Raw genomic sequence first — 13,601 nt, forward strand, 5'->3', positions numbered from 1 at the left:
TTTAATCGCTATTTCTGACTTTTGTGAGTCCTCTCATTGGCTGGAAAATGTCTGTATGGTGTTTTGTGGCTAGGCGCTGTCCTAACATAATCGCATGGTGTGCTTTCGCCGTAAAGCCTTTTTGAAATCTGACACAGTGGCTGGATTAACAAGACGTTTATCTTTAATCCTATGTATAACACTTGTATCTTTCATCAATGTTTATGATGAGTATTTCTGTAATTTGATTTGGCTCTCTGCAATTTCACCAGATGTTATTTGAGACAATGCATTACTGAACATAACGCGGCAATTTAAACTGAGGTTTTTGGACATAAAAAGGGACTTTATTGAACAAAACAAACATTTATTGTGTAACATGGAGTCCTGGGAGTGCCACCAGATGAAGATCATCAAAGGTTAGTGATTCATTTTATCGCTATTTCTGACTTTTGTGAGTCCTCTCCTTGGCTGGAAAATGTCTGTATGGTTTCTTGTGGCTAGGCGCTGTCCTAACATAATTGCATGGTGTGCTTTCGCCATAAAGCCTTTTTGAAATCGGACACTGTGGTTGGATTAACAAAAAGTGTATCTTTAAAATGGTGTATAATACTTGTATGTTTGAGGAATTTTAATTATGGGATTTCTGTTGTTTGAATTTGGCGCCCTGCAATTTCACTGTCTGTTGTTGAGGTGGGACGCTAGCGTCCAAATGACACTAGAGGGGTTAATGGTCGCCCGGCCGGGCCTGCGGTTCCTCTGAGCAGCAATATACAGCTTCCTCTCGGGTCGCTTGGGACCTCGGGGCCCTTGTCTCAACTCTAACGCGTTCACGGGTCAGCGAGTTTATCAGGCCAGAGAATCTACAAGAACCCACTCCTTTTTTATGATCCTGTGATTTGATAAGATTTGATAAAGGTAGGCTATAAAAGGCCCTTCCCCTTTATCCCTCTGATGTCCCTACATGCTCTTGATTTGGGGGCGGTTGAATCCTCTGTCGTGATTGGCTGAGGAAAGACCTGGAGTGGGGATACCACGGATTGACTTTTTTGTTCACTGTGTTCATGTTTTTTATGTATAGTGTGTGGGGTTCGGCTATTTTTAATGGCTACATCCTTTTCACGGACTGTGGTTCAGACAAGCGTGTGTGTGTGTATGTGTTTGTGTTTGTGTGTGTGTACGGACCGCATTGTGTCTCAAAATAGTCAGCTGGAGTGCACTGAGAGTCTGAAACAGATAGCTGGACTTTCCCATGGGGGGGCCTGTGGCTGGGGGGCCGAGAAGGGAGGTCTCAGGGCCCCGTCTGGGACAGAGTGGGGGAAAGGGGCCTGGTTCTCACGACACCTGACCCAGTCCACATCCTGTCCTCAGCCCCACAGCGTGGTGTGGTCAGGGGGCCGAGCTGGGCTGGTGGAGAGCCTCTGACCCAAAGGAGATCTGGGTGGCTCTCTGGCTGGACCTAAGGGCTGGACCTAAAGACAGCATGCATAAGCATAGAGGGGGAAACACATTGATCTCACACCCTATTCAAGAGCAGCATTGGGGGTTTTCCCTTTCATGTCTGTGTCCTGATTTCTCAGGATGGACACATCCACTTCGAGCACTGCTCCTTATAATGTACTGTGAATGTGATGAGTAGTTGACTCAAAGAGCGAGTAAGATAATAGTTAAACATTTTTGAACAAAATCATTCCTTTAAAAATGAAGGAGAAGTAAGAGAAAAGTTGAGAGAGAGTTAGCTATTTTTCAATTTCAATTTTATAATGTACTGTATCCTGCTCCTTATAATGTACTGTATCCTTTTTGTATTATACTAAGTACTGAATGGTTGTACAAACCTTGTGTTTAGTTGATGGATCCTGTTTCATAAAAGTTGTAGCCCCCTCTACTGGTCAGGAGAAGAGTACTGTTAGAGTAAATCATTTTGATGGGTGTCTGCTATTAGTGTCCCCCCAGGATGAAATTGGAAATACAGTGTCAAGAAAAAGTATGCGAACACTTTTGAATTACCTGGATTTCTGCATAAATTGGTCATATAATTTGATCTGATCTTCATCTAAGTCACAACAATAGACAAACACAGTGTACTTACACTAATAACACACAAATTATTGTATTTTGCTTGTCTATATTGAATAGATAATTTAAACATTCACAGTGTAGGTTGGAAAAAGTATGTGAACCTCTAGGCTAGAGGTGGAGTCCAATCAATGAGATGAGATTGGAGATGTTGGTTAGAGCTGCCCTGCCCTATAAAAAACACTCACAAAATTGTAGTTTGCAATTCACAAGTAGCATTGCTGATGTGAACCATGCCTCGAACAAAAGAGATCTCAGAAGACCTAAGATTAAGAATTGTTCACTTGCATAAAGCTGGAAAAGGTTACAAAAGTATCTCTAAATTTGTAAGTCTCTCGGGATATGAGTGTCTGCTAAATGACGTAAATGTAAATGTCTAAAAGCCTTGATGTTCATCAGTCCATGGTAAGACAATTTGTCTGTTAATGGAGAAAGTTCAGCACTGTTGCTATTCTCCTTACGAGTGGCCATCCTACAAAGATGACTGCAAGAGCACAGCATAGAATGTTCAATGAGGTTAAGAAAAATGTCAGCTAAAGACTTAGAGAAATCTCTGGAACATGCTAACATCTCTTTTGACGAATCTACGATACGTAAAACACTAAACGAGAATGGTGTTCATGGGAGGACACCACGGAAGAAGCCACTGCTGTCCAAAAAAAACATTGCTGCATATCTGAAGTTGGCAAAAGAGCACCTGGATGTTCCAAAATATTCTGTGGACAGATGAAACTAAAGTTGAGTTGTTTGGAAGGAACACACAACACTATGTGTGGAGAAAAAAAGGCACAGCACACCAACTGTAAAGTACAGTGGAGGGAGCATCATGGTTTGGGGCTGCTTTTTAAAAATGGTATCCTTTATTTAACTAGACAAGTCAGTTAAGAACAAATTTGTATTTACAATGACGGCCTATCCCGGGCCAATTGTGCGCCGCCTATGTATGGGACTCCCAATCATAGTCGGATGTGATGCAGCCTGTATTTTAACTAGGGACTGCAGTGACCCCTCTTGCACTGAGATGCAGTGCCTTAGACTGCTGCGCCACTCAAGAGCTAACATAATTTGCTTTGCTGCCTCAGGGCCTGGACAGCTTGTTATCATCCACGGAAAAATGAATTCCCAAGTTTATCAAGACATTTTTTGAAGGAGAATGTATGGCTATCTGTCTGCCAATTGAAGCTGAACAGAAGTTGGATGATGCAACAGGACAACAACCCAAAACACAGAAGTAAATCAACAACAGAATGGCTTCAAGAGAAGAAAATACGCCTGCTGGAGGGGCCCAGTCAGAGTCCTGACTTCAACCCGATTGAGATGCTGTGGCATGACCTCGAGAGCGGTTCACACCAGATATCCCAAGAATATTGCTGAACTGAAACAGTTTTGTATAAAGGAATGGTCCAAAATTCCTCCTGACCTTATTCGCAACTACAGAAAACATTTGGTTGAGGTTATTGCTGCCAAAGGAGGGTCAACCAGTTATTAAATCCAAGGATTCACACACTTTTCCCACCCTGCACTGTGAATGTTTATATGGTGTGTTCAATAAAGACATGAAAACGTATAATTGTTTGTGTGTTATTAGTTTAAGCAGAAAGTGTTTGTCCATTGTTGTGACAGATGAAGATCAGATCAAATTTGATGACCAATTTATGCAGAAATCCAGGTAATTCAAAAGGGTTCACATACTTTTTCTTGCCACTGTATGGATCTGTCTTTGTCCGTTCGTATATCTAAGACACCAATGGCCCAATTTTGAAAAGACTTGAATGAATGATGCGTCTTACCATAGAGATACACATTTATAAAATTATACTGATTGGCCCAAGAGGGGCCCTATAGTAATCAACTGAAATTTGAAACTTTGAACAAACATGTCTCCTGGCCCCTTTGAGCTTGAATTTTGGTTACTAATTGGCCTGGGAGACAACATGTTTACTGTTGCCTTATTTGTTAGTTTATTTAACACAAAGTTGTTAGGTAAAGCAACTATGATTCCAGTAATATATATTCTGAATTAATTCATACTTTTTGTTTCCTTGATTTACATTTGAGTAATTTAGCAGACGCTCTTATCCAGAGCAATTTACAGTAGTGAATGCATACATTTTTTCTCCATACTGGTCCCCCGTGGGAATCGAACCCACAACCCTGGCATTGCAAACACTATGCTCTACCAACTGAGCCTCACGGGTTTATGTGTCGAATAATGTTACCTCAAGTGCAGTGGAGGCTCCTCAGATGAGGAAGGCGTGAACCATCCTCCTCAGTGAATTTCATAAAAATAATGAAACAATAAAGAAATTATCCTTTTTAGATAAAACTATACTAAATATATTCATGTCACCAAATAATGGATTAAAACACACTGTTTTGCAATGCAGGTCTACAGTAGCCTCAACAGCACTCTGTAGGGTAGCGTCCTCCTCTGTGTACATTGACTTCAATACAAAACCTAGGAGGCTCATGGTTCTCACCCCCTTCCATAAACTTACACAGTAATTATGACAACTTCTGGGGGATGTCCTCCAACCTATCAGAGCTCTTGCAGCATGAACTGTCATGTTGTCCACCCAATCAAAGGATCAGAGAATGAATCTAGTACTGAAAGCATAAGCTACAGCTACCTACAGTAGCACTGCAGTTTAAAAAATGTGATGAGTAGTTGACTCAAAGAGCGAGTAAGATAATAGTTAAACATTTTTGAACAAAATCATTCCTTTAAAATTGAAGGAGAAGTAAGAGAAAAGTTGAGAGAGAGTTAGCTATTTTTCAATTTTTTTACTTTCACTTAGCTAGCAAATGCAGCTAGCTAGTTTAGCCTACTGAAACACCCGTATCAAACAGAGAGGGATGCTATATTAGCTAGCTGGATATGCAACACTGGAACTCTTCCAAGTCAAGGTAAACATTTGGCTTTATTAATTTATTGCCACGGATGTCCCCCCAGGTTTAGCTGCTAAATTGCTTGCTGACTGTACACTGTACTGCATGATTATAGCGGCTTTACTAACCTCTAGTAGCTATGTTGACTATGGCATTAGCTAATATGGTGACAACGATGTAGGCTATGTGTAGCAGTTAGCGGTTATGATATGAAGGTATGGCTTGCAAAGGTTTCTTCTTCTGATCACAGACAGCTGATGTGCTGTTCACAGAAGTCCACAAGTGAAGGGAAAAGGTGAAAGGAAGAGAGTTTGGACACACCTACTCATTCAAGGGTTTTTCTTTATTTTTTTACTATTTTCTACATTGTACAATAGTAGTGAAGACATTAAAACTATGAAATAACACATATGGAATCATGTAGTAACCAAAAAAGTGTTAAACAAATCATAATAGATTTTAGATTATTGATGAAAACTTTGCATACTCTTGGCATTCTCTCAACAAGCTTCACCTGGAATGCTTTTCCTGTTGGGGCTAGGGGGCAGTATTGAGAATTTTGAAAAGAATATGTGCCCATTTTTAACTGCCTCCTATACCAACTCAGAAGCTAGAATATGCATATTATTGTTCAGGTTTGGATAGAAAACACTCTGAATTTTCTAAAACTGTTTGAATGGTGTCTGTAAGTATAACAGAACTCATATGGCAGTCAAAACCCTGAGACAAATTCTGACAGGAAGTGGATACCTGATGTGTTGAATTACCTTTAAGCCTATGCCATTGAAACACACAGGGGCTTATTAATCGTTGAGCACTTCCTATGGCTTCCACTAGATGTCACCAGTCTTTACAAAGTGGTTTGAATCTGCTACTGTGAGATCTGACCGAACAAGAACGGTGGTGGCCGATAAGACTCTGGCGCGCGAGTTCATGTTGGGTACTCTCGTTCCAATACGTTTTAAAAGAGAATGCAATCGTCCGCCTTGAATATTATTCATGTTCTGGTTGAAAAAGGCACTAATGATTTATGCTATACAACGTTTGACATGTTTGAACGAACGTAAATATTTTTTTCCCCCTCTTTGGTGAAGACAAGTCCGGCGGGCTTAGTTCATGTGCTAACGTCACGGAGCATTTTGGACATAAATTATGAGCTTTTTCGAACAAAACTACATTTGTTATGGACCTGGTATTCCTGGAAGTGACATCTGATGAAGAGAATCAAAGGTAATGGATTATTTACATAGTATTTTCGATTTTAGATCTCTCCAACATGGCGGTTAGTCTGTATCGCAAAGCATATTTTTCTGGGCGCAGTGCTCAGATTATTGCAAAGTGTGATTTCCCAGTAAGGTTATTTTTAAATCTGGCAATCCGGTTGCGTTCAAGAGATGTAAATCTATAATTCTTTGAATGACAATATAATATTTTACCAATGTTTTCGAATAGTAATTATTTAATTTGTTGTGCTGATTGACTGGCGGTTATTGGAGGGAAAAGATTTCCTCAACATCAACGCCATAGTAAAACGCTGTTTTTGGATATAAATATGAACTTGATAGAACAAAAAATGCATGTATTGTCTAACATAATGTCCTAGGAGTGTCATCTGATGGAGATTGTCAAAGGTTAGTGCATAATTTTAGCTGGTTTTCTGCTTTTGGTGACGCGTGTCTTTGCATTGACAAAACATTACACACAGCTATTTTCAATGTACTGTCCTAACATAATCTAACTTTATGCTTTCGCCGTAAAGCCTTTTTGAAATCGGACAACGTGGTTAGATTAAGGAGATGTTTATCTTTCAAAGGGTGTAAGATAGTTGTATGTTTGAGAAATTTGAATTATGACATTTAATTGTTTTCAAATTTGGCGCTCTTGATATTTCACCTATTGTTGATAGTGTGTACCAGGGGTGGGACGCTTGCGTCCCACATAGCCCATAGAGGTTAAAGGAGTTTCCACATATTCCCACCACCTTGGCTACTTTTCCTTCACTCTGTAGTCCAACTCATCCCAAACCATCTCAATTGGGTTGAGGCCAGGTCATCTGATGCAGCAACTAATCACTCTCCTTCTTGGTCGAATAGCTCTTACACAGCCTGGAGGTGTGGGGTCATTGTCCTGTTGAAAAACAAATGATAGTCCCACTAAGCGCAAACCAGATGGGATGGCGTTTTGCTGCAGAATGCTGTGGTAGCCATGCTGGTTAAGTGTGCCTTGAATTTTTAGTACATCACAACACTATCACCAGCAAAGCACCCCCACACCATCACACCTCCTCCTCCATGCTTCACGGTGGGAACCACACATGCAAAGATCATCCGTTTACCTACTCTGCATCTCACAAAGAAATGGCAGTTGGAACCAAAAATCTCTCATTTGGACTCATCAGACCAAAGGACAGATTTCCACCGGTCTAATGTCCATTGCTTGTGTTTCTTGGCCCAAGCAAGTCTCTTCTTATTATTGGTGTCCTTTAGTAATTGTTGCTTTGCAGCAATTCGACCTTGAAGGCCTGATTAACGCAGTTTCCTCTGAACAGTTGATGTTGAGATGTGTTGGTTATTTGAACTCTGTGGGCTGCAATTTCTGAGGCTGGTCACTCTAATGAACATATACTCTGTAGCAGAGGTAACTCTGTGTCTTCCTTTCCTGTGGCGGTCCTCATGAGAGCCAGTTTCATCATAGCGCTTGATGGTTTTTGCGACTGCTTGAAGAAACTTGAAATTTTCCACATTGACTGACCTTCATGTTTTAAAGTAATGATTGCCTGTTGTTTCTCTTTGCTTATTTGAGCTGTTGTTGCCATAATATGGACTTGGTCTTTTATCAAATAGGGCTATCGTCTGTATACCACCCCTACCTTGTCACAACACAACTGATTGGCTCAAACGCATTCAGAAGGAAAGAAATTCTACAAATTAACATTTAACAAGGCACACCTGTTAATTGAAATGCATTCCAGGTGACTAGCTCATGAAGCTGGTTAAGATAATGGCAAGAGTGTGCAAAGCTGTCATCAAGGCAAAGGGTGGCTACTTTGAAGAATCTCAGATATAAAATACATTTTGTTTCTACAATGTAGGACATAGTAAAAATTAAGAAAAACTCTGGAATGAGTAGCTGTGTATAAACTTTTGAATGATCATACTGTTTGTATGAGACTGGTATGAAAGTGAACTGTGTTTGCATGTGATCAGGGGTGTATTCATTCCCCTGATTCTGTTCAAAAACATTTCTTAAACAGAAGCAAATGTAACGAAATGGGAAGAAACATTCCTGAATTTGTCCAACTCTCATTTAAAACAGTTGGAGTTATGATTACGCCCTAAATCAGCTAGACGCAGGCAAGAGTGTGCAAGGCGGTATTGAATATGTCACTGTCTGTCACCTTGATTACTCAAATTTCTCTCGACCTGCGTTGTAAACTTTCATTCATAGACTAGGTTGTACCAACCTCATGATGGGTATAGGGAATATTTGAGTATCGTGTAGTAGCCCAAAACTATCGATGTTACATTGAACTGGGTGAATGGAAGATGAATGACAGTCATCCAATATGCTGTAATAGAAACAAAGCCATGCTCATAAAAAAATTTATCATCTTCCCTCATCTTAAACGACACCGACCGCCACTGCTCGAGTGATCATGTATGTTGAGTTGACGATAGTTGACGCCTTGAAAATGGCACAGGGCACAGAGAGCAACTTAGTGAAAATATCATCTTTTAATTATTGATTTGACTTGGTAATTGAAAAGTTCATAGCTTTTCCCGATTACATACAAAGTTTAGTACAATTCAAATTCAACAGCCTTTCATAGGGCAAATAATTAATGGTACCAATCCTTCATAATAATGGTGTAACAAATTAACTGGCTTCTCATGTCTAAGTATTACAATGTAGCTTACACTTTTAGCCTGTGCATAGATAAAAAACAAAAGGGCATATTGAGCATTTCCTATGTAGAACATGGATATATCAACAATTGTTGTGAATGAGACCAGATATAGGGCTACTTTATCTCAGAAATATATTACAGCATTTTATAAGATGTTCAATTCATAAATCAGATCAAATAAATACATTTATAATGAATTAACAACCTAGTTAACCAATACAGTTATCATTTGATAAATAAATACATAAATACATTAAATTAATAAATACACAAATGTTTATCGTGGAAGACATGTTGCAGGGAAATTAAGAGCTAATTGGCATATTAAATAATACTGGAATGTAAATTATTGCAAATAAATGAATATGAATCCATAAAACAATTATAGAAAAAATATTAAAATTTTAATGTTATTCAGTCATCATTGTCAGTTATCTTCTATGTTCTTGAACAACCCTCATTTACATTATTATTGCTCTCTATCAAAAAGCAGGAAGACGGGTGGTGAGGAGTGCAGTCTTTGACCAGGGTTGTGTTTATTAGGCACCAAATGGAAGAAAACAGACTGCAACAAGGCGGGAGACTATCTGGAAAAGTCCAATAATAAAAAAAGTTTAACCCTCATTTTCGTTTTTAGTTGTGATGTGTTTTAAAACATTTCCGTTACATGCCCTAATGTTTCCCAACTCCAGTCCTCGAGTACCCCCAACAGATTCAACTTGTCAACAAATCATCAAGCCCTTGATGAGTTGAATGAGGTGTATTTGTCTGGGGATACAATAAAAATGTGTACTTTTGGGGGTACTCAAGGACTGGAGTTGGGAAACACCGCCCGAATGAACACAACATTGGTCTTTCTTGTAAAGGAGATATTATCTCAGTGAAACAGACCTAGGTAAATAAGCTGATATCGTGTAAATCTCTGATCAGTCCTCGGGACAGCAGTCCTCTTCGTCTCCGGAGCCCTTGAAGCAGGCCGACTCGTAATGCTTGATCAGGTAGGACTTCAGTGCAAAGCTCTTGCCGCAGCGCTTGCAATCATAGTGCTTGAAGGCCGAGTGCGTCTGCATGTGGGCACGCAGGTTGGAACGGTCTGCAAACGCTTTGCCGCAGTGGGCACAGGCGAACGGCTTCTCGCCCGTGTGCGAGCGCATGTGACCCTGCAGCAGCCACGGTCGGCTAAACGCCTTGCTGCACACTCCACACTCATGCCGCAGGTCGTGGGTGAGCATGTGCATGGCCAGCGCCGGCATGGACACGTAGGCCTTATGGCACGTGGGGCACTTCCTGGCCTGCTGGCCTTCCAGGCTGCGGTGTGTCTGCTTGTGACGGCTCAGGTTGGATGAGGTGGCGTAGGTCTTGCTGCATTCGCTGCACGTGTGGCGCCCCGGTCCCTTAGACTTTCCGGGCTTCCCTATGGCAGCCTTGGACCCTGTGGATCCCACTTCTGCAATGCTGGTTCTCTCCTCACCTTTGGTTTTTGTTTTCCTGTGGTTGGCCCTTCTCCGAGAGCGGCCGTCAGAGATGAGGAAGGCGTCCACCGTGTAACTGCTGCTGTCCGACTCGGTGGTCATGCCTGAGCAGGGGCTTTCGGGCTGCTCCATGTCATGGTCGGAGTAGTCCTCCCCCCCGCTGCCCCCTGTGCTCCCTGGGGAGTACAGGGGCCCCGCTGAGAGCCCGGTCTGCCTCCTCAAGCCAGGGTCCTTTGTGCTCTGGCATATTGAGGGGATTACGTAATCCTGGATGTAGCCTGTAGCAGGTTTGGAAGAGAAAGATTTTGAATAAATAACTGCATTTTTTGGCAACAATTGTGGCATTTTAAATGTATAGCCTTTATACAGATTTTTACAAAATGCATTTCACAAGATATGTTTTTTTTGGTCTAAGATTCTATGGTTTTATGATTCCAGCACTCTTTCTGATTCCAGTTGAAGCATATTCTTTTTTATTGTTGAGCCATTGAGTGAAAGACAGCTGATCTGAGTCTTCCATGCATTGCGGATCAATATGAAACTGTATACAGGAAACCATTTGCAAGTGCTTGGTTCAGCAAGCTTTGCGAATTAAATATGAATGACTCTTCAGTGCACAGTCTTGCACCGATCAATACTCATCCGGCTCAAAACAAGTTATGCACCCCAAATGGCACCCTATTCCCTATATAGTGTACTACTTTTGAACAGGGCCCATAGGTCTCTGGTCAAAACTAGTGCACTATGTAGGTAATAGGGTGCCATTTGGGACAGATACACGGACTATCATTACTAGCTATCAAAAAGACTATCACAGACTAAATGCAAGTTGTATGCACTGACATGGACACAACAGTCATAAAATTAAACACACTTGTTAGTTCTCCATAACTGATACACCTATCGCCATCCCATCCCATGCCACCATATCTAAATCTGTTATCGTAGTGGGGGCCAAAACAAAACTGAATGTCTCAGTAAAGAAATCCCACAAAGCGCTAAATCATTTTAATCAGATCATTCTCCATCTGTGGCGTGTTGAAAGTGCCTGTGAGTATGGTAATGGCTGGATTGAATGACAGGTGCAGTGTGATTTGGGGATGGGAATGGAGAGGGGGAGGCAAAGGGGGGTTATAGGCTGATCTTTACAGCAGTGCACAATATATTATGCTCCCCCTTGCAACACAAAGGCAACCAGACAGCTGGCATCCTAATTCTGGGAACAAATGATCCGGCGAGCCAAAGCTCTGTGGTTATGATGGACATTCCACTAACAACACACCACACATTTCTATGGAAGTGTTTTTCCCTGAAATCATAGCATCAATTGACCAAACCTCATATACATCTAAGGTTGATTGCACTCCCCTCTCATTTTTTGTATCAATGATAAACTAATGATGTTACATAAAGCATATTGCCCTTTACCATTTAAGTTTATGTTTTCTAATGAATACAATTTTTTTTTACCATTTAACATTGAGTTTTGTCAGTTTATCAAAAAATAAACAGTATTTTGTCAATGGATTTTAGAGAGAGAAAGAGAGGGTTTTGAATTGCTACAATTTGACCTCCCTGTGGGTATCTCGCATCCTGTAAGATCAGATGAGATGAAGGGATGAAGAGCTAGAGGACTGGCGGGGGTGGGGGTGGGTGATAACAGGTAAAGACTCAAGGGCAACAGCGCCAGCTAAGGACAAACCAGTCACGTGGATATCTGCTTTCTGGTGGTGGTGGAGAGTTTTAGACCTCACAAAGGCTTGGATGGGATTTCGAGCCTAATGCACGCATCCATGTGTACCATTATGCATGTACACAATAGTATTAAAGCCAAAGCCTGTTGTGTGATCTGCTCGGTATTAAACTGATTGGTCCAGAGTGACCTGAATACTATTTAGCGTCACTGGAGGCATGGGGCGGACTGGGGTGGGGAGGGTTGGCTGGTGGAGGGGTGGGGGGATTAAATAGCAACATCACAGGCTTAAGGAAAAACATGTATCAAGGGGTTGGTCCATTTATTTAAAAAAATTAACAAGTATGTTTTTCATTCCATTTCTGAATAAATACACTATTGAATTTTTTTTGAAAACCTACAACTCTAAACTATATACAACAAGCACATGAACAATACAAAATGTGCTTTTTTTACTACATGTTTGCAATGTGTAGACAGAAATGTTAAGTAATCTCAACTCACCATTTTCACTCAAACGGACCGCCAAGTTGGTGGCGGACTCGGTGATGGCACGTGTGAGCGTGTACGATCCGTCCAAGTGATGCTGATGATTGGAGGAGTAATCGTGGACCTTCAGTTGCTTCACCAAAAAGGAACGTGGCATTTTCTTGACGGGCTGGTCCTAATGCCACATATGAAGAAAGAAATAACACAGGAAAAAGCCAAAGACCTGCACGCTACTTTAGGACAGCCCTTTAGAAAAGGCCCCAAGTCAAAGAAAGTCAAAATGGAGGTGAATGATGCCAACGGATGCTCTGAGATTTCCCTCACTACTAAAACTCCCAGGCCTGAATAGTCTGAATAGCCTCAGTCTGAATGCCAGAAAGAATGGAAACCGAAAGAACGGAAGAGAAAGTGCTAGGAAAAAGTGAAAGCCAAAGGAGAAAGTAAAGACAGAGGAAGAAAGAAAGTGGAGATATAGAGAGAGACAGTGTGAGAGAGAGGAGAGGAGATGGCTAGACTAGCTGAGCTCAGCACTAGCGCAGGCTTTTATACGGGGCACGAACCCCCAAAGATCAGGTGGTGCCTTTGGAAAAGGGAGCCTACTTAGCATTAATCCATCAAACATCCCCGGGGACACACATCAAATTACCACGAGCCGTCTGTGCATCCCCGCACAAGCACCCACACACACACGCACACACACACACACACACGAGCGCACACACACACTGCAGCCAACCCCAGTCAACTCCCCCTCCACTCACCCCATCTCTTTCACCCCTTCATCGCTCCACACACAGAGAGAGAGAGCAGACAATAGCACCGCTGAAGCATGTGGGTGACACTATACACAACATCTTGTCCCCTATTGTCTTCCAATGAAGTAGCTAACAGTTTACAGCTGACTGCCCCCCAAAAAACTGTTATGTGCCTCTTCCTCCCCACATTCTGATATTTTAATCTTCAAAGGCTAAATGCTGATTAAAATAATTTAATTTCATAATTATAATCTTCTTTGATCATGTATTTATATGATTATATAAGTGGGTATATGGATTTTAACAAATGGAAATATCCAGTGCCTTCAGAAAGTATT

At 41.3% G+C, this 13,601-nt stretch overlaps 1 protein-coding gene across 1 annotated transcript; it reads right to left on the reverse strand.

The window, feature by feature from the left end:
- Positions 1–8,662: 8,662 nt before the first annotated feature.
- Positions 8,663–13,034, reverse strand: LOC106565261 (transcriptional repressor scratch 2). The gene is made up of 2 exons (XM_014132170.2): positions 12,524–13,034; positions 8,663–10,604 (listed from the first exon to the last, which is right to left on the reverse strand). The coding sequence occupies exons 1-2, from the start codon at positions 12,663–12,665 to the stop codon at positions 9,781–9,783; spliced, it is 966 nt and encodes a 321-aa protein (XP_013987645.1). The 5' UTR covers positions 12,666–13,034; the 3' UTR covers positions 8,663–9,780.
- Between the last annotated feature and the right edge of the window lie 567 nt (positions 13,035–13,601).

The sequence above is a fragment of the Salmo salar genome, chromosome ssa12, assembly GCF_905237065.1.
Source record: "Salmo salar chromosome ssa12, Ssal_v3.1, whole genome shotgun sequence".
Lineage (NCBI taxonomy): Eukaryota > Metazoa > Chordata > Actinopteri > Salmoniformes > Salmonidae > Salmo > Salmo salar.

Bases quoted from the DNA above. Each gene is read 5' to 3' on its own strand.
- LOC106565261 (XM_014132170.2), bottom strand. From the start codon at position 12,665: ATGCCACGTTCCTTTTTGGTGAAGCAACTGAAGGTCCACGATTACTCC. The intron at 10,605-12,523 runs GTGAGTTGAGAT...AACCTGCTACAG, and splicing joins GGTCCGTTTGAGTGAAAATG to GCTACATCCAGGATTACGTA.